General features: G+C 42.2%; 5 protein-coding genes across 5 annotated transcripts; 2 read left to right on the top strand and 3 right to left on the bottom strand.

Annotated features, from left to right (window-relative positions):
• Nucleotides 1-441: 441 nt before the first annotated feature.
• LOC102707815 (ubiquitin-40S ribosomal protein S27a-1) lies at nt 442-1,264 on the bottom strand. Its single transcript, XM_006644067.3, has one exon. The coding sequence runs from the start codon at nt 1,122-1,124 to the stop codon at nt 657-659; it is 468 nt and encodes a 155-aa protein (XP_006644130.1). The 5' UTR covers nt 1,125-1,264; the 3' UTR covers nt 442-656.
• Nucleotides 1,265-1,442: 178 nt separating this feature from the next.
• On the top strand, nt 1,443-5,214 carry LOC102708100 (craniofacial development protein 1). The gene is made up of 5 exons (XM_006644068.2): nt 1,443-1,578; nt 2,514-2,594; nt 2,990-3,114; nt 3,226-3,405; nt 4,694-5,214. The coding sequence occupies exons 1-5, from the start codon at nt 1,539-1,541 to the stop codon at nt 5,066-5,068; spliced, it is 801 nt and encodes a 266-aa protein (XP_006644131.1). The 5' UTR covers nt 1,443-1,538; the 3' UTR covers nt 5,069-5,214.
• A 449-nt stretch (nt 5,215-5,663) lies between these two features.
• Nucleotides 5,664-9,430, top strand: LOC102708380. Its single transcript, XM_040520219.1, has 7 exons — nt 5,664-5,982; nt 7,181-7,280; nt 7,700-7,795; nt 7,872-7,924; nt 8,819-8,867; nt 8,945-8,992; nt 9,095-9,430. Exons 1-7 carry the CDS (start codon nt 5,738-5,740, stop codon nt 9,188-9,190), a joined length of 687 nt encoding a protein of 228 aa, XP_040376153.1. The 5' UTR covers nt 5,664-5,737; the 3' UTR covers nt 9,191-9,430.
• A 524-nt stretch (nt 9,431-9,954) lies between these two features.
• Nucleotides 9,955-13,409, bottom strand: LOC102707264 (dihydrolipoyl dehydrogenase, mitochondrial-like). The gene is made up of 2 exons (XM_006645775.3): nt 13,028-13,409; nt 9,955-11,538 (listed from the first exon to the last, which is right to left on the bottom strand). The coding sequence occupies exons 1-2, from the start codon at nt 13,298-13,300 to the stop codon at nt 10,288-10,290; spliced, it is 1,524 nt and encodes a 507-aa protein (XP_006645838.3). The 5' UTR covers nt 13,301-13,409; the 3' UTR covers nt 9,955-10,287.
• Nucleotides 13,410-16,010: 2,601 nt separating this feature from the next.
• LOC102707540 (hydroxyproline O-galactosyltransferase GALT3) lies at nt 16,011-23,055 on the bottom strand. The gene is made up of 7 exons (XM_040523505.1): nt 22,329-23,055; nt 19,699-19,948; nt 19,348-19,623; nt 18,351-18,479; nt 16,833-17,009; nt 16,635-16,742; nt 16,011-16,540 (listed from the first exon to the last, which is right to left on the bottom strand). The coding sequence occupies exons 1-7, from the start codon at nt 22,964-22,966 to the stop codon at nt 16,334-16,336; spliced, it is 1,785 nt and encodes a 594-aa protein (XP_040379439.1). The 5' UTR covers nt 22,967-23,055; the 3' UTR covers nt 16,011-16,333.
• Nucleotides 23,056-23,309: the final 254 nt, after the last annotated feature.

Consider the following 23,309-nt stretch of genomic DNA (forward strand, 5'->3'; position numbering starts at 1 on the left):
CATGAGCAATAACAAAAAAAACAGCCCAAAAACAAAAGACAAAAAGGCTGATAGCATTATCATCAACATAGGACTATGCCAAAAAAGCAGTTAACACTGCACAAGATAACAGATTAACAATCATCATAACACACTGAACGGAGTGCCAAATTGATCACCACATCACCTAATACGTATGAAGAAAAATAGATTCAATAAGCCCTTCCTAAAACCAAATAGAAGAACTAAATTCTAATACAATTTGACAAGATCATCAGAATCACATCTAGAGCTATGCTACTATGGAATTTGAGTCATTTGACACCATCATCGCAATCACATCATGTATGTATCCTATCATATCAGTATTTCGAACCACATCAATCCAAAAAAAAGGATAATCATCAGATTAAAAAAACAACTGCACCCCTGCAAACATGCAAATCACTACTATAACCGATATCCAAGGCCATGCCAACAACAGGAGATGATTAACTCAAACATAACTTAAAAATTCAACAGTACATAATATGATCCAGATAATATCGAAGCAAACCATAGCACAGATGTAACGCAGGTGTTGTTCAGTTGCACGGAGGCTACTTTAATAATACGATTAGGACAAAAAAGGATTATCATCTAACAAGATGAAGCATTCGATTTCCTCCTCCTTTGTGCTACGCCTGCTGGTTGTAGACGTAGGTGAGGCCGCACTTACCGCAGTAGTGGCGGTCGAAGTGGTTGGCCATGAAGGTGCCGGCGCCGCACTCGGCGTTGGGGCACTCCTTGCGGAGGCGGGTGACCTTGCCGGTGGCGTCGTCGACCTTGTAGAACTGGAGCACGGCGAGCTTGACCTTCTTGTGCTTGTGCTTTTGCTTCTTGGGCTTGGTGTACGTCTTCTTCTTGCGCTTCTTGGCGCCGCCGCGGAGGCGGAGCACCAGGTGGAGGGTCGACTCCTTCTGGATGTTGTAGTCGGCGAGGGTGCGGCCGTCCTCGAGCTGCTTGCCGGCGAAGATGAGGCGCTGCTGGTCCGGCGGGATCCCCTCCTTGTCCTGGATCTTGGCCTTCACGTTGTCGATGGTGTCCGAGGACTCCACCTCCAGCGTGATGGTCTTCCCCGTCAGGGTCTTCACGAAGATCTGCATCTTGGGCAGACGCTTTCCCCCCCGGCGGCTGCTGCTGCGGCGCCCCCTACCTGTGACCGGCGGCGGCGGCGGCGCTTCTCCTTCTCCCGCGGCGCGCGGGGGTGGATGTGATGTGGTGTAGTGGGGTGGAGAGGCGGCTAGGGTTTAGAGGCGTATCTTATATAGCTGAGGCAGGGCGTTACGAGCCGTTGGATTCGTGGGCGTTTCGATCGGACGGCGGGCATAATTCCCCTAGTGGTAGGTGGGCCTTGTGGGCCTTTCTTTTTGGGCCTCGCGTGTTTTTCTTCTTCTCCTCCTAATTCGCTTTCTCTCCTTCGCCGACGACGACGCCTCCGTCTGCTTCCGCCGCCGCGCGCAGCCGCAGCCGCACCGCCAACCACCGCCGGCGGGGGAGGGGATAGGCCGCGTGGGGGGATGCCGTCGGGGAGCTCCTCCGGCGACATGGGCAGCTCAGGTATGGAGCTTCTGTAGCGACCCCAAATCTTGGATGGTTTACTTGGTGTGACATGGGATGGGATGGGATGAAAGGTCAATGAGAGAGAGCACGGCGCGTTCGTTGGGTGATTCGAGCATCCGATCCCGCTGTTCTTGTGGGGATCTTGATGTGGGTACGGAGTATGATCGGTTTCGTGCAGCTCCAAAGTTGCGCCTGCGAGCACAGGATACCGTGCTTGATTTATTTATTTTTTTCTTTGGTTTTGTGAGGGGCATTGGATAAGCTGCGCGTTAAGACTTTGCAAGCAAGATTTATATTCTTCGATGGAGCAAATTGTTTGCTTATGCATGCAGCATCTTAAATTCTGAAGCAGCATATTTTAATTCCCAATTTGGTAATTTTCCTAGTCATCTTGCATTTGATAAGATGAGCTCCGATACAGATAGAAGGGCATTCATGAGCTCATTTGGATGTGGTATGTTAGGAATATGTGGCAGTTTTAATGTTAGGAGATTCTGAATCTTTCAATCCTTGCTTTGGAGCCATGTTCAATTGTATAGTTTCTGGCCGTATTTACCACTCATCCATATAGCATGAACCCTACTGCTTTTTTTTTTTTTTTGAATGTGCATTTTCTCCGCTGTTCTTCATTTCAATGTAGAGGTTGTGTCTGTTTTTATTTTCTACACTAAAGGCCAAACAGAGCACGCCTATCATAGTTTACTTTTATCTTAGTACGATTTTAATCAAGCCACTTGGATATAGAGTTCTTTGGATAATGTGCTTTATTTACCATTTAAATGAGCATGAATGGTAGGTTTGATGGGTTTTCTAATATTTTTTCTTTCATTTATTTTAAATCCCTAGTCAGTATTCTAGTAGAGATGCCATACTTCAAGCGTTAATAATGCAAGTTTTTCTGTTTATTGTGGCTCTTTGACTATCATTGTCAGGGGCCAAAGAGGTGATTTCGGATGATGCACTGCCAGCTTCAGGAAGTGCTGAGAGTTCGCAGCAGAAGTCTACTGATGTTGGTGTGTATACAGAATACAGTTCCTTCAGCCCACATGCTTTACTGATCCTTCTTTATGTTCCAAATCAGAAGTTAAGTTTTAGATATTTGTAGAAAAACATTAAGTTGTTATCTATAATAGTATAGGTCTCATTCAAGCATTCAAGCTGCATGTTATGTTTTCTTTTTTTTTTTTTTTTTGCATGTTTGGTACTCATGCAAAAGTGTTGAATATGTCATATGTTGATGAGCTTGTGAATTATTATATATTGTATGTGTTGGCTGTTTTTTACATGCAGCATCATGGTATAACATGTGATGTAGTATTATACACATACACTTGTTTGAAGTTATTGGTAGTTCCTGTTACTTTACCCGCTGCTTTATTACATGCCTGAGGTTTCATTTTTTGGCCAGACACAAAATCACGTGTTGATGATATCTGGAAGAAAATGAACAGTGGATTGCCAGCTAATCTGCCCAAGCCTGTAATGAATAAGCTCAGTATGCCTGGTAAAGAAAAGAAAAGTAAGGGAGCAAATGTGAGTAATCTTTATGCTATTAACCTTAGCAGCAAGTTGACTTTTACATGTGATGTATAAATTTAGTTCTCTTTTGGCTCTATGACTAATCTTTTGGATAAATATATGTAGAATTGGATGAGTGTTCTTGGCCTTTCACCAAGTAAGGCTTCCATAAATGATCAACCCTCCAAAAATGGCCAAAAGCAGGCACAACAAGAATCAAGTGAGGACGCCAAAAAACTTGCAGCAAATGCTATTGCAGCTGTTAGAGATGCTGCTTCTGCTGCAGCTGGAAGAGGGAAAGTGGAGGTAAATTCTATGCCAACATCCAACTCTCACTTCTTACAGTTGTATAACATAATGTTTCGGTACAAATTTCTTTCAAGAAAATGCAATGGCACATAGCAGTGTGTGGATTTGGATGTCTAATGGTTTTGCTGTGCGCATCCTTTTAACATTCAGTTCATATTATTAGTCTTTTTGAGTGTAGCTAGCTTGAAATGTTAGAAACCACCACACTGGGACACCCATAAATTTGGAAAAGGCACATAATTGTGACTGTTTGACCTCTCCCTGGTAGGCCAAACCTGCAAAAGTTTTTATGTAGACACAAACTTTTAACAATTTGAAACAAGATTAATAAGAGAAATCACACCTCTTTCATCTTAGTCAAAATTGGTTCTATGACATCCAAAGATTCAGACTTTAGAAATTTGACTTGGAAAGATCCCAGTACACTATAATAGCATCGGAAGGTTGCAACCTTAAGAAATATGACATTTCTGTCACGGTGACAAGCATCGCTGTTATATGAGATCATGCCACCTTTGATTCCCAGCCATCCATCATCACCGGCCACCAATTACACGTTCTGGACTGTTGGTTGCGTCATGAGGAGGCAGTGGTATCACCTGGCTGTTTCCGTGTGCTAAGTGTTGCTTGCTGCCACAGGCACCAGGCGTCGTATTTGCTGCTGGCCACGGCAAGCAGGGCAGCAAGCAGTGGCTGGTCAAGAAGCTCATTCAACATGTGCCATGGCCGCTGGCTTCGTCAGCATAAACAGTGATGGCTTTGCCACTATTGATTCCACGGCCATCTTCCTCCGCCTCCGATTCCCTTGTCTGGTGCCATCCCACTCCAAATTCCTTCGCATCATTTGTTTCCTTGCTCCTAGTAATGGCGCCAGGGAAGGATGAATCATAGTTGCCGTTCTCTTGCTGCAAGTTTAAGGAAAATGATTGTTGAACTCTGATAAATTCCCGTTCAATTCTTGGATAAATTCTCTTCATCACTAAGGGTGTTTAGAATTGATGGAGTACAGTCTTTTCACATCCTCCGGTGTTTAGACAGAGGGAGACGGGAAATTTCTCTATAACTGACGGAGGGTGACAGAGTAGCATGTTTCTTAACATGGAAAACTTCCAATGTTACTATTGTGTACTAGGATCTTTTGATTTCAAATTTCTAAAGTCTGCATCTTTGGATGGCAGAACCAATTTTGTCAACATTTCAAGGATCACACCTTGACCTCAGCCTCCATAGCCTTACAATCGTTTTCTGCAAACCGCTAATCTACTAGTTTTATATGCTTGGACAGATCACGGAGGTTAGGGACTTTGCTGGCAAGGATATTGAGATCAGGAAACTGGTAGATGCCGATTCAAAAGAAGCGATAGAGAAGGCCAAGGCAGCTGGTGTCGCCCCATCTGCCCTCGACAACATTCTCGAGCAGATAAAGAAGAAGCAGAAGCTGAGCGTCCTGGACAAGACGAAGAAAGACTGGGGTGAGTTCAAGGAAGAGAACAAAGGCATGGAGGAGGAGCTGGACCAATACAAGAAGAGCTCAAACAAATACCTGGACAAGGTGTCATTCTTGCAGAGAGCCGACTACAGAGAGTTCGAGCGCGAGAGGGATGCGCGGCTGTCCATGATGTCTAAGCGGAAGTCTGATATGCGGGAGGATGATGTGTAGGGCCTGAAAAAAACTATATATTGTAGCAGCTCATTGCCCTCCCGTTCTTGTAGACATTCTTCTGAGATAATGATGCAGACATCATTTTGTTTTTGCCCTCTTCTTGATGATTGTGAATGAAGAAGAAGATGATGAGGTGCTCATTGGTTTTGCCTGTGTTCATGTATGTCGTTTCTGGAGAGGATAGGCTTGGTGATATTTCTGAAACCTGGAAATTGCAACAGATCCAGACGCTATTGGTGTTTTGGAGCAAAGCTGATCAGCTGAGCTGCAGAACTTGACAAGCCGAAGCCATATGAAGGAAGAAAAAACAACAGTTTATTAGTAAAGGTTTAAAATACAATGTTAGAAACTTACATTACGATGAAGGAAAAAAAAACCTAAACATCAATCGAGTTCCAAAATTCGAAGAATTTTGGCTGCGGATGGTAAACCTAACAAACAAATTATATTAGTGTAATGAACACGTTATACATGATTGAAGAAGAGGATTTATTTTTTATTTCTTGTGGAGTCTCCCCTTGCTGACGTCGTGCTGTACTGGCTGAAAGCTCAGCCTGGGCCACCCAAAGCAACCTACGTGTTGCATTTGCATATTCGTGTGGTCTCCATGATCCACACACACATCAGCTAAGCTGAGACCCGGAGCGAGAGAGCAGCCAGCCAGCCATGGCCGCAGGAGCTGCCTGCTGCTACCGCCCTGCCGCGGGGAGGGCAAGCGTGGACGCCTTCATCCCCTCATCGCCTTCGATGCCGCAGGGCAAGGTCTTGTTTACCAGCGGCAGCGGCAGCCGGTGGTGGATGAGGAGGAAGAGGGTGGAGGGGAGGGTCAGCACCAGCGGCAGGGTGAGGGGGAGGCCCTCCGTGAGGCGCGCCGTCTTCTCCCCCGTCGCCATGGAGTGGCAGGAGTGCAGGTCTGATCTCCCGTTCCCCATGTCAGTGAGTGCTAGTGATGACTCCTGCAATATTGCTTTTTATAAGATGTTTTTGCCTATATCTAGATTTACGGGCGATCGATAAATATGTTTTAAATACGCGTTCAAATTCATTACTATTCATATGGATTATCTTATAATATGAAGTACTGAAATGGTATGAAATTAGGGGTAATACACTCTAATCTTGCTTGGTGCCGCGCATGACACTGCTTGCTGGGTTGACTTTGAGGCGAAATTTCTCTGCTTGAATGCTTCCCTTGTTTTCTGGAGCTGACTGTTACTTGCTCTGCATGCTAGTTTGGGGTCAGGAGGAGCCATAGTATGATTGTCGAGGGATCTGTTTCCTTGATTATGACTGTTGAATGAACCTCTAGCTGAGCTAAGGTTGCAAGTGGAATGTAGGATTATAAGACAATGGGCATTTCTCATGTCTAGGCAATCCCAAAGGATGATGTTTTGCGTTGGATAAGGCTACTGTTGGCCCCGGCTTGTAAGCATGCTGCATAGGCTTATGATCTTATCATGTTTGCCAAGTCTAAACTGTAAAGGGTTATGTGCAAGCTCCAGCGTAGAGGTAGTTCTTTTTATAGATAAAGATGAAATATTATTTGATTTTTTGATAGCTTTTAATAGTATACACGATGGTTGATGAAATTAACTATTATAAAGTTGAATATCTACTTTAGAAAGGTGAAATGATGAAAATATATACAGAAAATTTCAGCAAAACCACACTATTTAGTAGTTCGGGAAGTGTGATCGCAAAAGCCAAGGAATAAACTGGGGATAAGCTGCAGAAAAGAACACAGATGTATGACTCCCTACACTTTGCTGCTTGCCTCAATAAGTTGTAAAGGCTGTGTTTGGAAATATTTGTTTATCATGAGGCATGGGGAAATAACTTCTAGAGATTTAATCGTGTCAATTCTGACAACCATTGAAAAGAAATATAGGATTTCTACGTCTTTTATATGCGTCTGTTGAGTTCTCATAGAATAATTTAAATCATTTTATTTTCTTTCTGGTTTCTGCCATTTGAAATGTTGTTGTTAAGTAGTAAAATGTTCTAAAAAGGGCCAGCCTACGTTTAATTTCAATATATGTTCAACATAAATCTGTTCATCTCATATAGTTTGCACTATGAACTTATGATCATTTGTTTTCATCAAAAAAGCACCGAGATTGAAGTCGATGTGCCCTGTTCAGTGGCTTACCAGTGTTATTCAGAGCGTGAGACAATTCCTCAATGGATGCCATTTATCTCATCTGTCAAGGTGCCTGTTATTCTTTGATCAACATATGTTTCTATATTATCATGTCTTGCTTGGTTGCAGAATTTCATATACCTAAATAAGAGCAAACATTTTGCACATTATGTTGCTATAAGGATTATGGACAATGGTGCTTTCTTTTTCTTGACTCGTAGGTATAAAAACAGCAAAGACATAGACACACAGTGTGACAGTGACACAAGTATTTTTTCGCAAAACTAAAATAAACATGATATCTTATGTGGGAATTTGTCATTCACTAACAGAAAAAATTGCTGCAGCTAAAATCACAGGATCTTATATGCTGATATGGTTCTTGCTTACTGTTTCATGTTCATTAACTTGATTTTGCTTAGATAAAGCTAACACATCGTCTTTCAGTTTGAACTTTTAACACATGTTTGCCAATAATAATTTTATAGGTCCTTGAAGACAAACCAGATCTATCACGTTGGACTTTGAAGTATGAGATACTTGGTAGAAATGTAGAGTTTTCGTGGCTAGCTCGAAACATGACAGTAAGTACAAGCTATCAAAAAGCTGCAGTAAAATTTGGTTTGGAATATTCAGTAATCACTTTTTTCTTGGTACCAGCCTACGAAAAACCAAAAGATCCATTGGCGATCTCTTGAAGGTCTTCCTAACAGGTAGTTATCTATACTACTTAAAACATTAGTAGTGGTGGTATCTATTCTACCTCATCCACGCCTCCTGGTGAATCTGTCATCACCACCCCTGTCACTGACTTGTGGGCCCCTATTGTTAGTGGAAACACTCACAACCATTACCAACTATCTTACTAGGCTACTACTAAGGAAAAAAACAATGAGGCCGGCGGGCGCCCCTCGTTTCACGCATGGGGCAGAATGATGTGTGCGCATCATTAAACATGGTTTGGTGAGGCCTAACTAAAGAGGTGCCCTGACACTGATTAGCTCTTCATGGGAGGAGGCCGGGGCATAAAGAATCCAGGCTACCCTACAGCAGGGGTTGGGCCAACCCTGGGAAAGGTCGGGCTACCTGGCTCAACCCCCTCACAGTCAGCCTCTCACGCCTTGTCCGGATAGGGGACCGTTCCCCTAGGGGGTTGGGCCACCAATGGGAGAGGTCAGGCTACCTTGACCCCGACCCCTCACGGTCTGCCCTTCACCCCAAGTCCAGCCGAGGGACGGCTACCCCCGAGCCCAACGCCCTCCAACAGGGGTCAGGCCGCCTCCTAGGAGTGGTCAGGCTACCAGGCCGACCCCCTCACCGTCAATGGGTGTCTTTGGTCAGGCCCATGGGTCACCCCCAACCGGGAACTTGTCTACTGTGACAATTATGAGTTATGATACTCTGAATTATTTTTTCCGTTGCAACGCACGGACACTTTGCTAGTATTCCATAGATCCTGATTATTATATATATTCTAGTTTCTCTTCAATATTCTTTTTTCCTTTGCCGTTGGGCTCAATGTAACAATTTTATTATTTGTTTAATGTTGAGTTAGCATTATTGTTGGATCCCTTGAATGTAAAGGTAAACAATGTTGCCTGTTGCAGGGGTGCTGTTCGATTCTTTCCTAAAAGCTCATCCTCTTGTAGAGTACAAGTGAGCATAATCTGATACCCTATGTTAATTTAAGATTTCATTTCTTCACAACATGACCTTCTTTTGTCACTGTGCAGCTGACTGTGGCTTATGAAGTTCCTGAAATTTTGGCCCCCGTTGCATCGGTAAGACTGTGGCATATGCACACATTTTATGCTTTCGACATTATACTTAGGAGCTGATTGTTGCAAATGCTTGAATTGATCAATCTAACTACAATTCAACAGGCGCTGAAGCCATTTCTGGAAGGGTTGCTTATGAATGGTTTAGAACGCTTTGCCACGTATGCAAGAGAGCGACATACCAAGATTCCTCGACCTTGACAAGCGCCCCATTTCTAAATATTCCAGTTTCATTAAAGCGAAGCCTGATAAAGATAGCAATTGATGTAAAGACCACCTAATGCTACTCTAGATTTGTTGTGGGGGAAAAATGTGTCACCATTCAAACAAGAGCGACTGCTGTGGGAAATAAAATCTTAAGGTTCAACTCATGCTGTATGTGATCGTTTTGTTTGAATACTCATAATTGTTGAAATACACCAGTGTTGAACTTGTGCGTAAGCCTGGTTAGTATGTCAATCCAAAAGGACATATAATTCATGCCTTGGGAACAAATGGAACAATGGATATGTTTGACACATTGAGCTGTGTCCTCTTTGCAATGCAAAAGCTGCACATGCTTGTATAGTTGTTACTGCGGAACACTTGCTGCAGGTACATTTGGAAGGGACAATATCTTCGGATTTCGGGAATGCTCTGCTTATCTTTCATCGATTTTCTTTCAGTTTTTGGAGTGTGCTCTGTTGTGGTTGATTTCCTGCTTGTCATGCTGTCTACTGTCAGTTCAGCTGTTCAGGCAATAGCCGTCGCCCCGAGGCATAATCTCTGCTATTTTAATCTATCCGAACGACTAAATTCCAGTATAAACTGGAACTCAATTCATCACGTAACAATCCAAAATATAACCATCATAACTGACAGGTCCCAATATAACCATCATAGCACAAGAAAATCAATCAAATGCACGCACAATAACGCAGAATCAAATGCAATGCAGGAAAAGAAAGATATACAGACGCATCAGATAATGGTTGGCAACAATCATTATTATTGAAAGCAGACGGTGAATCCATAAAGTGCTCTAACCCAAGATTCATCCAGCAATGTTTTCTCCTTTTTGTGGAGACACACAGAAATGACAATCCGCTGTTTATATCTTAGAGAAGGATGTATAGCAGCTAATTGAAAGGAATTCAATAGCATATACAGGCTGTGGCAACAAGTGTCGATTCACAGCAACATGAACAAGAGCGAAATGCCATATCAGTGGCTTTACGATCCCATATACATCCAAAATTATTACAAAATTTTGGAACTTGTGAAGCCAAGCAGTTTGGATGTTAAAAACAAAATAGAACTTAAATGTGAATCGCCTTTGTGAAGGTTTGCAGGCAGGCCTCCTTCAAGGCTTCGCTCACGGTGGGATGAGCGTGGCATGTCCGAGCAATGTCCTCGCTCGATGCTCCATACTGCAAAGCAAGGACAGCCTCGTGGATTATCTCTCCAGCACCAGGAGCCATGATATGCACGCCCAGAATCTTGTCAGTTTCCTTCTCAGCCACCACCTTCACCAAACCCTCAGCATCGTCAATGGCCTTCGCACGGCTGTTTGCCAGCAGTGGAAATTTGCCAACACGGTAGGGAATTCCTAAAGCCTTCACCTGCTCCTCAGTCTTTCCAACAGACGCGACCTCTGGATGTGTATAGACCACACCAGGCACTGTGTCATAGTCTACATGCCCCTCCTTGCCAGCAATGAACTCAACACAGGCAACACCATCCTCTTCAGCTTTGTGGGCAAGCATGGGCCCAGGGATGGCATCCCCAATTGCATAAACTCCTTTGACGTTAGTCATGAACCGCTTATCCACCAGGATCCTTCCAGCTTTGTCTGTCTCAACACCAACACTTTCCAACCCAATGCCAGCAGTATATGGGACTCTGCCAGCAGACACCAGTACAATATCAGCTTCAATGACACTCTGCTCACCTCCAGCTGCAGGTTCAAGTGTTAGCTTTACACCGTCCCCAGAGGTGTCAACTCCGACAACCTTTGTCTTGAGCATGAACTTCATCTTCTGCTTCTCCAACATGCGCTGGAACTGCTTCCTGACTTCGCCATCCATTGATGGAACTATATCTGGGGCAAATTCAACAACAGTGACCTCTGAACCGAGGCGGTTCCAGACCGAACCCATCTCCAGGCCAATGTAGCCTGCTCCAATAACCACCAGTTTCTTCGGAATCTCTGACAAGCACAAGGCACCAGTAGATGAGACGATTTTCTTCTCATCAATCGTTACTCCAGGGAGTGATTTCACATCAGATCCTGTAGCAATGATAACGTTTTTCCCTTTGACAACTGTGCTACCACCATCGTTCAGATCAACAGATACCTCTGATGGGGAAGAAAGCTTCCCAAAGCCCTTGACATAGGTCACTTTGTTCTTCTTAAACAGACCTTCAATCCCCTTAGTCAGGCCTCCCACAGCCTTGTCTTTCTGTGCCATCATAGCTGGAAGGTCCACCTCAAGATTAGAAAATTTCACTCCATGGTGTGCAAAAGAACTCTTTGCTTCATGGTACATGTGAGACGAGTGCAACAGAGCCTGGAGATTAGAAGCATGGATAGAAGTTAGAAACTAGATACCTGATAAAACACTTCTGTGGAGATATGTCACCAATGTAAACAAATATGTATGTGCATATACAAGAACAATAATGAAGTTTGAATCTGTGATAAAGGTGTTCATCTTATATACAGAAAACCAAAATATTCCTCGACATGGAGGACGATCAAAGGAATCCCATGGCATAACTTATATTGGAGCAGTAGAAAGGAAGATGTTTAGTCCACACGAAATAGCTCATCATGTATCTATGCAAAATAAATCATGCCTCTATTGTCAACGCGAAACATGAAAGAAAATCATTGAATGGGGCTATATGAGGGATAGACTTGTAAGCGAAATGCTTAGTTCCTGGTTTCACAAAAAGAGGCAGATGAACACATTTTAACACTCAAACAGACTTTCTACATGTGCACTTTATATGTACAATTTTTAGGTAGAATCTTTGTAGATACATCTTTCTAAGATGATATTTTCAATGTAGATATTTTTCTTTTACTATATACTTTATATGTTAAATTTGTTTCTATGCATAAATTTTCTATATATAAAGTTGAAAATTTATACAATTTTAAAATTTTCTATATATAACCTTTCTATGTATACACAGGCATTCGAACAGGCATGCATGTGTTCGCCCATTAGACCCACCCTAGGTGCAGATGTAGTGTCACACGTCGCAGAGAACAGTCAGGAAATGAGTCTCAAGAAAAAGGACAGACATGAAATTAAACTGCTAACTGGAAGCAACATAATTTCGGCACAAAATACCATGACAATGACACCTTACTGCAAGTCTGCAACCAAACCACAGCCCAATAGTCTATGAACTGAAATAAAGTCCAAATCTATACCAACAAGGAAAGCTTAAAACACATAACTAATTGGCATCAGCGCATAAAAGCAAAATATATAACATGCTGATAAATAACGGCTTGTTGAACCATATGGAAATCAGTACCTTATGTTGATCCTGTCAATTTTGCATCATTAATTAAACAAAACGAATATAATCAAACAACAATGCACCATCAATTTAAGATTATTTTAATAGATGGCAACCCACCCAACTATCGAGATGGCAGAATTTTGAGAACACTAGCGTTATCGTCTTCCATAAAATTCTAAATTCTAAATGGAGAAGGCCACATATAAGACCCCAACGACTCCAATATAATTCAGCATATTATTCCACTCTATTTGACAGTAAATTTGAAACACTGAATTACTACCAGAGACGCTGACGATGTTTGCAGACATACTCATGCCAAAATGTTCACCATGGAACTCAAACTAACAGATAAGAATGATCCACAAAATAAGAGTATATCCTCTGCAAGACCTAAATTCCAACGCGCATCGCGTCAGCTCGGCGAACCAACAGATGCCCTAAATCAACCCGAAACAACGAGGCAAACGCAGATCTAAACTGCAAAGGGAGAGGAGATCGGGAAGGGACATCGCCTACCTTGGAGGGGATGCAGCCGACGTTGAGGCAGGTCCCGCCGAGGGTGCCCCTCTTCTCGATGCAGGTGGTCTTGAGCCCCAGCTGCGCGGCCTTGATCGCCGCCACGTACCCTCCCGGCCCGCCGCCCACCACCACGACGTCGCTCTCCTCCCCCTCCGCCGCCGCCGCCGCGGCGTACGACGCCCTCCACCCCGACACCGCCGCCCCCAGCGCCTGCGGCCGCCTCAGCACCGCCTCCGCCACCCGCCTCCTCGCCAGGATCACGAGCGCCATCTCTCTCTCTCCCGCCTCTGGCTCCTTGGTGTTCTTGGTTTGTTTTTTTTTTTTCTCTTTCTCTCTCCAAAGAAAGAGGCGAGGAGAGGAGAGGAGAGAGAGAGGTGGAAGAAGGGGGAAGCGAAATGCGAAGCGGCAGCGTGGTGGGGCCCGAGCAGATAGGGTTTCGACTTGGAACAATCGTGGCCGTACGATGCGAAAGGGAAGGATGGGCTCGCTCTCCTCAATCGGTCGCCAACCAAAAGTTATAAAATAAAATACTAGGTATTTTCCAGATATTAAAAAAATATCTTCAATGATCTCTCTGATAAAAATGCTGGGCTTTTGAGAAGAAAACAATGTCAGCAGCTAAGGTTGACCTGACTATAAAAAAGTCCGTTTGATATTTTTGGTTTAATTGATACATGTCATTATAAATTTGTGTAAAAATGACATTCCTATTCAATGAATTGTAAATATGTCAATATAATTCGCTTGCTACCGGAGCCATGCCATATTGTCAATATAATTCGCTTAACGATGTACTTGTTCTTCGAACAAAATTGAATCGATGCCCTACCCAAAGCGACTTGAGTGGTTGATAATGCACTAGCAAATGTTAATTCTTAATTTGTATACCCATTATGCGTTATTCCACCTATTCAGAGACGCTAGTAATTATTTACATCCAAAGTGGCAGATTTTATTGAACCCGTAACCAAAGAAGCTGAGTCAGTGTCATTATATCTTATTACCCACTTATTCAGAAAGGGCATGGAGGAAGAGTACATAGATATCAATTATGAGGGGTTATATATTGATGTGCAACCTAATCTACCTGCTGACCTCTCTGAGCCTGCTCAAACTTCTAGCCTAATGAGATGGAGGACTGATCAACCTTATGCAGAGATTGAGGTCATTGGTGTCAACCCAGATGAGTTGAATGTGTTGCACAATCCTAAAATACTACTGATTGAAAAAGATGCTTGTTTTCATGGCATGATAACTTTTAGAAAAACAATTATGTCATGATAACTTTAGAAAAGCAATTAGGCACTTTGTTGTTATCAAAGAATTTGAGCTTGCTAATTTACAAACAGATCTCACAAGATTCAGTGTCGCATGTAAACACAAAGGGCGTAAATGGCGTATTCATGCCTCTAGGCTTCCTGATGATAGAACTTCCTAGGTTTGTATTGCACTTGTTACATAGTTGGTCATATTGTCCTGTTTAGATCATGTTGTAACCATATTGCTCTGTTTTGTTACGCCTGTATGCTCGGATAAAGAAGTTATCATTCCAACATGACTATGAAACCACCAAGTTGATGGAAGGAAAGATGGTCATTCAAGGATGGATTGCATACATATGTTATCATAGTAGTTAAAGAAGAATCCTCATAAAGGTCCCAATGGTGCTAAGTTACAAGAGCAATATGAGATCAAGCTCAACTACTCTAAAGCTTGGTCGAGTATGAATGTGGCGCTTGAGAAAATTCATGGCAACTATGAGGGGAGTTTTCAATTGCTTTTTCAAATGTGATTAAGGGGGGCAAGGGGTCCCCAAAGGGGCACGACTTAGCAGATTGGTGAGTCTATTGTTGATCTATTCTCCACCAAAATCGAAAATCTAAGTAGGAGTAGGATATTATCTCATATTAGGAGTCTAGACCTAGGTAATCCCTTATCTACTGTTTAACCATTGATCTCTATGTCTCACTTGCCGCCCCGTAGTTTTACTGTCGATCCAGATCGCCGACAAAGATGTAGAGGTTTTGGTCACTTTGAGAAGACATATAAACTTGCTGAAGCATAATATGATGACCCTAAACTAACTCTAAGGAAGAGGTCATAGCTACTTAACCCTTCAAATTGGCAGCCGTAATGTAATAGCTAACACGTCTATTCTACTTCTTCAAATTGGCAGACATAGTGTAGTAGTTAACATATGCATTCTACTTTCATGCAGGAATAGAGTTAACTCTCCATATGTCACAAATCACGCTGTCGTTGCTACTGTTGTCACCTAGTATGGGTAGGGTTTAGGTGAGGATTTGCTTCGCCCCATGCTCTGGGTCAAGGGAAACCAATCCTACCCAACTATCTAAGGTCAATGAGCAATTTTATCTAAAGAACAAATACATAGTCAAATACAATCAACAATATGTGTCTGGCAATATAGGGTGGCAGTGGTTCAGGTAGCAAGCGAATCATAATGACATTTACAATTTGTTGAATAGCAATAGCATCGTTCCGAACTATCAAATTTATAATGGCATGAATTTGATTAACCTTTTTTTTTACCAGCAAAATGCTGTGCTAGATTTGCACTATTGTCATGTGCCCTTTGTGGGTTGTACTAGACCTTGTAGGAGTACAGTACACTTTTGCATCAACTATTTCTGCAGTTGAGGGTGAAATTGCTGGCTCACAGCTCATACCTAATCCAATAGTGGATATGATGATGTTGGGTCCATGTAGACCACCGAGACCATGGGGAGAGATTGCTCTCGCAGGTCAATTGTAATCCGCACCATTCTATCACAACCATCCAAAACCATAATAGCCTTCTCATTCTGTCACATTCCAACAGCGGTTTTCTTGGCCTCGAGCCTGATACGTAACTTTGTCATGCTCAAGAGAAAATCCAGCAAGCCTAGTAATCTCCATTTAACTTGACATCGATCCACTTTAAACAATGCAAAAGGAAAAAAAAAAAGTCTAGTGCACCATTTTTTTTTCATGTGAGATTGACCATTAGCTCCAGAATGGCATCACCAAGAACAGATGGAGATTCATTACAAGAGTTTTGATATTACAGCTCGTGCTTTTGTATACATGGCTCAATATTTTCCTCTACAAAACCGAAACTATTGATCCATTGTAAAAGAATTATATTGTACCCACTGCTACTAGTGTTACACCTGAGCCCCACAACAAGCTTTGCTATCAAACAAAACAATCGTGGCAATATATTGTACAACGATGAGAAGCCTAGCCTATCACAACTTCAGACTTCACTACCTGTCGTAATTGCTGGTGCTGACGCAGAAACTATTCACAGCATACTGGTTGATACTCTTTCTGAAGTTTCTCCCACAGGCACATCATAAGCCTCGGGCTCTGATAGTGGGCAAGCACATAATCAGAGTCGCATCCTTCGCTGTAGAAGCGATCGTCATTCACATAGTTTACTTTCTGGCCACTATTTTTGTACTGTTGGATCCAAATACCCATTGCCACATCTTCGAGTTTGAATAACTGATGCAGTTAACAACATGAAACAACAGATTAAGAGCTACAGACCGGACAGTATAACAAAACGAAGCCTGAATGCATTGTGAAGTGTTGCTACCTGAAGAGTTCGTTCTTGATGACCATGTACAACAAACTTCGCAATGTCCCTTGAGACTATATATCCAGGGCCATGAGCCCATGGTGGATATGCTTCAACAGGCCATTCCTGCATCTCATACATGATACTTCAGAAAATCTGCCTAAATAAATAAAATCAAATAAAATCTAGGTGCAACATAATTGCAATTGACGGTACCTTTGGACTGATGAACCATTTGCTTTCCTTGTTTCTGTGTGGTGAAGACTGGAAAGAAATAAGACCGTACAAAAGTCCATCGGTGTCACTCTTCTTCAGGCTTGAGATGACTTCGTCAATCCTTACAAAAGCATCATCATCTGTTTTCATGATGTACTTTGCATGAACAACTTTGGTCTGCAGATTGGCGAAAGGGAAAATATAAGTTTATAGGATGTGCATACATTTATTATACCGAATAGCTCGTATCGGGGATTTGTGAAGATGCTACATCCACGAAGGTTTAAGTATCACTTAGTGTACGCAATCATGTGTGACTAGTAAATCATGGCAAAGTTCTATCTTATCCCAAAAAAGTAGCAATGCAGAAATGCCTTGTGAGTCAACTTCTTTATGTTGATGTTTTGTCAAGAGATGAACTGATAAAAAAAATACAGTTTGACTATTCCTTCCAATAATGCTAAAAAGCTAAATAGCTCTGCCACTCTATTTGTATACTAGTAAGTAGAATAGCCTAGTCTTTGCCCAAAAAAAAAGTCATCTTTGTCCTATATGTTGATATCAGAACCACACAATCCACAGTTTCAAAGGATTAATATAAGCCAGGAGCATGCGCATCCAACTGGGTTGGGTGATTTAAGCCAGTGCACAGTTCTGCTGCCTTCCAGATTGCATTATTTCACTATTTGGACATGAAGCCATGCTAGGTAATTCTACTTGTTCAATGGGCTAAAAAACAATATCTTGATGAGCCAAGGAATCAATGAAAGAAATTAGTATGAAGAGAATGAACAATGGGTACAATCATATTATCACAAAGTACAACAAGTAAATCTGTAGTTGCACACAAAAAAAAAACCCATCAATAGTTTTAACTTTTAACTTTTAAAAGCCAATTCTTTCATCTCAATATCTCATAGAACAGAGATATAAGTGTATGACATAGTAATATAGCAATTCTCCAATCAGATCAAGGCTCCAATGTTTTTAACACAATTTAACAAAAGACATATCAACTTCTGTCTATCTGACTCATCCTCGAGCAAAACTTCCAAAGAAAATGAGTCACATCTAATAATTTCTTGGACAAATCTCAGAACATTTTAGAACCCCCATCCTTTCACTTCTGCTTATGCTTATAAACCAAAATTTGAATTTTCAACCTTAAATTTGGAGTTGATTTTGGTTTTTTTTTCATAGTTTATTTCATTTGCAAATATGCCGTTTGGATTTTTCCCTGAAAAAGCCAAGCAATCACTCCCTAGATGAATAGGTGAATAACATTGTTCATTGACATGTTTATACATATGGCGTTGCATTTCTCAGAGTAACAGACAACGGGCCAAGCATTGATTTTTAATCATCTAAACAGTTAAAGGAAAAAATAACCTAGCACATGCTTTCAAGATAATATCAAATGCTGTTTATCAACAGAATCATCCTTTCTAGTTATGATGATCTACAAAGTAGAGGCAGAATAAGTTCTTATAAGCTGAAAGCCCGAAAGAGGATACCTACCCCAAACATGCAAATGGCAATGGTCTTCAGGGTTATCAAGGTATAGTAGTCAACAAATGGCATAAACTGGATATCACCATACATCTGAGCTTCTTTCAATATTTCCATATTGACTTGATCATTCTTATGCTGCATTTTGGGAGAAAATATTATGATATTAGTATATGACAGATGAATAATTCACACCTAAAACAATTGCATATGGGAAGCACATTAGTCAAAAAGGTCAGATTGTATGTAGGAAAGATAAGTCTTATTTAAAGGGCAGTAATGCACTAACTATATTGATCCAATCTAGTATTGTTGAATCAACCACTACAATGTCCAAACTTCAGAGTGCTATAAGGATAATACCAATTATCTGGTATACAAATAAGAGTGCTCCAACTATGTAATGACTGTTTATAATGAAAAGAAAATGATTCACATACTAGAGTAACAAACAAGAAGGAAGCATATTACAGATAGATAGAAATGAAGCTCAAGGGAGTCGTTCCTCAAAATTATCAAAGATAGGCTATTCATTATAGGAATGACATGTGATATCTGTACAAATTAAAGTCTTATAAGTGTCATTAATCAAGGAAGAACCAAGGAAAAAGAGCAGCCATAAATGCTTGGACACAGCTTTGCATGTCCAGTTCTCTTTGGGCATTTTGAATTTTCTTTGTAACAGTTGACCAAGTTGCCAACTTGCCATGGGAAGTGTAAAGGCTATGTGAGCCTATTCAAGATACATCAAACAATGCAATCTGAATCCCACAGCTTATCCTATCTGTCTCGGCCTTGAGCCTTAATCTTTTTCTTCTAATGACAATCAGTTCTTACTAAAGCATTAAGTAACAACCCTACTACCAAAATGTGTGGCTGTAATAACTAACTACTATTCCTTAAGAAGGTTCATCATTTTCAATCAATTTTACAGGCAACTGAACAGAAAATGGTGCAAGAATGTCATAATAAATAATTATGCATACAGTGAATAAAGCTAACTTACAAGACCAGTAAAAAACCGTACTGCTACTTCTCCTGAACGGACAGCCTCATATTGCATCCATGTTCGCCTCAAAGCCATCCGACGCTTGAAGTTGTTTCCAGTTGAGAAAACGCCAATCAGTAGAAAAATTGGCTTCTTCGAAAGAGGTGGGGCCTTCATAAGCTCAACGCTAGCCATGTCTACCACTTCTGAAACTGGCAATCCATTAGCCAAGACTGACAGGAGCTCCAAATCACCAGAAACCTTGACTTCTGCTACAGACCATGGCTCCAGCCTCTACAAAAACCTAAAAGCTTTCACAATCATGTCAACATGTGCAAAATGAAGTTTTATTATTTTAGACAACCTCACCTCTCTGTAAGAAAATGACGTCTCATGCCTTCCATTTACTGTCATATGGAACCCCTCTGCACCAGCCCACAATGTTGCCGTAAAAGGTTCTCCTTCAATAATAGCAAAACTGCCACCAAAATTTGCATGTCCTTTTGGTCTGCTCTCATCTTCATGCTTGTTTGCAGTAACATTCGCCATAGTATTGTTCCTCCCCTGCAGGCCACCAACACCCACTTGCTGATTGCAACGAACAAGCCCATCAACTAGACTGACCAACTCGCAGCAAAACGAATATTCTTTTGTCATTACCAAAAGAAATTATAAACTATAAAGGAAAAAAATCCATAATTAAAATACCATAAAAATGCACTGTTAAAAAAATAGACACATGAAATCATAGATAAAAGATGGGCATGGCATAATAGCTCTGCACGTTCAGTCATCACCAAGTACTACAGTACTTCACTATTAGAACTGACAAACTTCCAAATGCAAATATTTCTGTGGCTTGCTTAAGTACTTTGAAGAGTTTCTTATTCTAAAATAAGATAATAGTTGGTCTAAGATGAGAGTAAATCTGTACTACTATAAGTGCAATAAACAGGTATGGGATGGAAAAACATTAAAAATAGAGTTAGTAGATGGTAGTTTACAGCTATTTTCAACCAGTACACCAATCTGGACTGGATAGTGCCTTAATGTCTTTTCCCTCCTGGCTCCAGATTGACCAGACATAGCTGCGGCCGGTGCACTTATGGCCAGCAATAATATGAGATATATTTTCTTACATAGTCCAATATCAGATCACTATCTACAATTTTCATGAGCCATCTTCTCTATGAAATCAATTGATACAGTTTGTTATGTTGGGAATAGTCCCACATTGGTTCCCACATTGGAAAACTAGGGGGAGTGGCACCAACTTAAAAGGAGAGGGGTCCCTCACCTCATGGGTTAGCTTTTGGGGTGTAGAAAGGCTTTCTCCCGGTTGGGCTGGCGTCTCCTGGTTTTGGGCCAACAAGTGGTATCAGAGCTAGGCCCGCAATCTCTCTAGTGCGCGTGCACACTCGTGTGGTGTAAGCCCGAAGCCCAGTGGACCACGGGTGTGAGGCCCGTATGTGCCTATGTGTTGGGCCGGTAAGTGGACCGCGGGTGTGAGGCCTGTATGTGCTCGTGTGTGGAGCCGGTCAGGGCTAAGGGGCACCAATGTGTGACGGGGGAGATTGTTGAGAATAGTCCCACATTGGAAAACTAGGGGGAGTGGCACTAACTTAAAAGGGGAGAGGTCCCTCACCTCATGGGCTAGTTTTTGGGGTGTAGAAAGGCTTTCTCCCGGTTGGGTCGACGTCTCCCGGTTTTGGGCTAACATGTTATATGAATTCAGTGATGATAATGATTAATTTTATAAATTCGTAATGAAATCTCTGAACAGCCACCAATCAACCATCAATGGTTTAAACCCTAAGAAGCAACATGATATTGTTTTTCTATTGAAATTTGAAATATAAACCACATAATCTTCAATAGTATAAGAAAGTGTATTTAATCAACTAAACAATTGCTAAATCAAACCATAGTATTTAAATTTACAGTTATCACTAAATTTTGTAGAATTTTGTTAGCACTGCGGTAGAATATTGCGACTGCCTGATCATAGTTACCTGAGCATTCACCAGACAGATAACTACGGTTATAAGCTGATCATAGTTACCTGTCTATGGCCACAACATGACTTTTAGTTGACCTTATATGCGAAGCACCCAACAACACCATGATGCCAGTCAGTCATTGCTAGCTTGCCTATGTATTTTGTGTGATATAGGCCCTGTTTTTTTTGGCTTGGGATTATTATAATCCAACTTATTGAGTTAGATTATTATAAGCTGAATTATTATAAGCTGGAGGAGGATAAGCTACGAGCTGTTCTTTCTCTAGATTATTGGAAACCTAGATTATTGAGTTTGCGTGGCTAAAGTCTAGAATGTCCTCAACTATTTTTGAGTTTGCGATGGCAGGTCAGGTAATTAATTAGAAGTAATCAAAGGTAGTGGGTCTTTTGCCATCTAATAATCCAAAAAAAGCTCCCCCTGGTGAGCTTATTGGATTATAATAATCCATCATCCAGATATAATAAGCTATAAAAATAATATATCTGTTTCTTTCAGCTTACTAATACTCCCTCCGTTTCAGGTTATAAGTCAAAGTTCTCTAAGTTTATATAAAAAAGTAGTAACAATTACAACCCAACACACACATATTATGAAAATATATTCAATTATTGATTTAATGAAACTAATTTGGTATTGTATATGTTACTAGATTTATCTACAAATTTGATAAAATTTGAAGTAGTTTGACTTTAACCAAAGTCAAAACGACTTATAACCTGAAACGGAGGGAGTAATAATCTAGATTATAAAAATCCTAAGCCGAAAGAAACAGGGCCAGAGTTATCTACACAATGTGATCATATCTAAACTTGTAAACTTGGGTATCTACGGTGTAGGATGATATCATCAAGAAATTCCGCATTACTAGCTTCCATACACAAACTTAGTCAATCGCAAACATGAAAAGAAACCTGAGCTGTAAACTTTAGGAGACCTAAATCCCAAGAAAAGAGCATCCACAGCTTGCAGGAAGTTTACCTTGGCTGTGAACTTCCATTGCGGCCGGCATCACCAGCCGGAGGACACCGCTCCCATTCCCCCCACCCCTCCCGGGGCGTCCAAGAGTTCTGCTCCACCACCATCTCGGCAGCTCCCAAGCTCACATTGACGGACACCACCACCTCGCCGCCGCCTCCCACCATCTCCACCCGGAACCAGGCCGCCCCCGCCTTGGGCACCCCGACCACCGTCACCGCGGAGCCCTCCGCGAGCCCGCACGGGATCTTGACGCCCCGGGCGCCCAGATCCCCTTCCACGGACGCCTGGCAGCTCACATCGAGGCTCCCCTGGCGCCGCCCGTCCTCGCCGCCGGCGCCAGCCGCCGAAGGCGCGGCGAGGGTGAGGTTGCGCCAGGCGCCGGCGGCCTCGAGGACGCCCGTGGCGGTGCCCGGGAGCGCGTCGGAGCGGACGAGGAGCGGGCGGAGGAGGCGCCAGGAGTGGTGGGCGGCGGAGTCGGCGGGGGCCGGGTAGAGGCTGGAGAGGCCCGGGAGGGAGGGGAGGAGGTGGGCCACTGGGCCGGCGGCGACGGGAGGAGGCGCGGTGGAGGGTGACGGGGAGAGGAGGAGGAGGAAGGCGGCGAGGACAAGGATGAGCACCACGCCGGTGCACTTCCTCATCGGCGGCGAGGAGGACGCGAGGACATCAAGGTTGGGGACTCGCCGGGGGAGCTGCTCGGACCAAGTGGCCGCCGTTTTTTTTTTCTCTTGAAAAAGTGGGCGTAGTTTGACTCTGCGAGGAAGGTGAAGATAGTTGAACAAACTAGCGGAAATGGATTATCAGGATTTCCTCTTGTTTTTTTTACATCAATTAATAAGATATATTAATATATGATATATCACTTTATAAATACAAAAATTATGTTGTATGCATATTAAGAGTCATATTGTGCAGTGACTTAATATATCTTGTCAATTTCTTTTATAACCATTTAGAGATTTAGATAATATATAAGAGATGAGT

This window comes from Oryza brachyantha, chromosome 1 (assembly GCF_000231095.2).
Source record: "Oryza brachyantha chromosome 1, ObraRS2, whole genome shotgun sequence".
Classification (NCBI taxonomy): Eukaryota; Viridiplantae; Streptophyta; class Magnoliopsida; order Poales; family Poaceae; genus Oryza; species Oryza brachyantha.

Coding starts and splice junctions, on each gene's coding strand:
- LOC102707264 (XM_006645775.3), bottom strand. CDS start 13,300: ATGGCGCTCGTGATCCTGGCGAGGAGGCGGGTGGCGGAGGCGGTGCTG. Junction 11,539..13,027: donor TCGGCTGCATCCCCTCCAAG/GTAGGCGATGTC, acceptor TCTAATCTCCAG/GCTCTGTTGCACTCGTCTCA.
- LOC102707540 (XM_040523505.1), bottom strand. CDS start 22,966: ATGAGGAAGTGCACCGGCGTGGTGCTCATCCTTGTCCTCGCCGCCTTC. Junction 19,949..22,328: donor AATGGAAGTTCACAGCCAAG/GTAAACTTCCTG, acceptor CGAGTTGGTCAG/TCTAGTTGATGGGCTTGTTC. Junction 18,480..19,347: donor TACGGTTTTTTACTGGTCTT/GTAAGTTAGCTT, acceptor CCCAAAATGCAG/CATAAGAATGATCAAGTCAA.
- LOC102707815 (XM_006644067.3), bottom strand. CDS start 1,124: ATGCAGATCTTCGTGAAGACCCTGACGGGGAAGACCATCACGCTGGAG.
- LOC102708380 (XM_040520219.1), top strand. CDS start 5,738: ATGGCCGCAGGAGCTGCCTGCTGCTACCGCCCTGCCGCGGGGAGGGCA. Junction 7,281..7,699: donor CATTTATCTCATCTGTCAAG/GTGCCTGTTATT, acceptor ATAATTTTATAG/GTCCTTGAAGACAAACCAGA. Junction 7,925..8,818: donor CTTGAAGGTCTTCCTAACAG/GTAGTTATCTAT, acceptor TGCCTGTTGCAG/GGGTGCTGTTCGATTCTTTC.
- LOC102708100 (XM_006644068.2), top strand. CDS start 1,539: ATGCCGTCGGGGAGCTCCTCCGGCGACATGGGCAGCTCAG. Junction 1,579..2,513: donor CGGCGACATGGGCAGCTCAG/GTATGGAGCTTC, acceptor TATCATTGTCAG/GGGCCAAAGAGGTGATTTCG. Junction 3,115..3,225: donor AGAAAAGTAAGGGAGCAAAT/GTGAGTAATCTT, acceptor AAATATATGTAG/AATTGGATGAGTGTTCTTGG.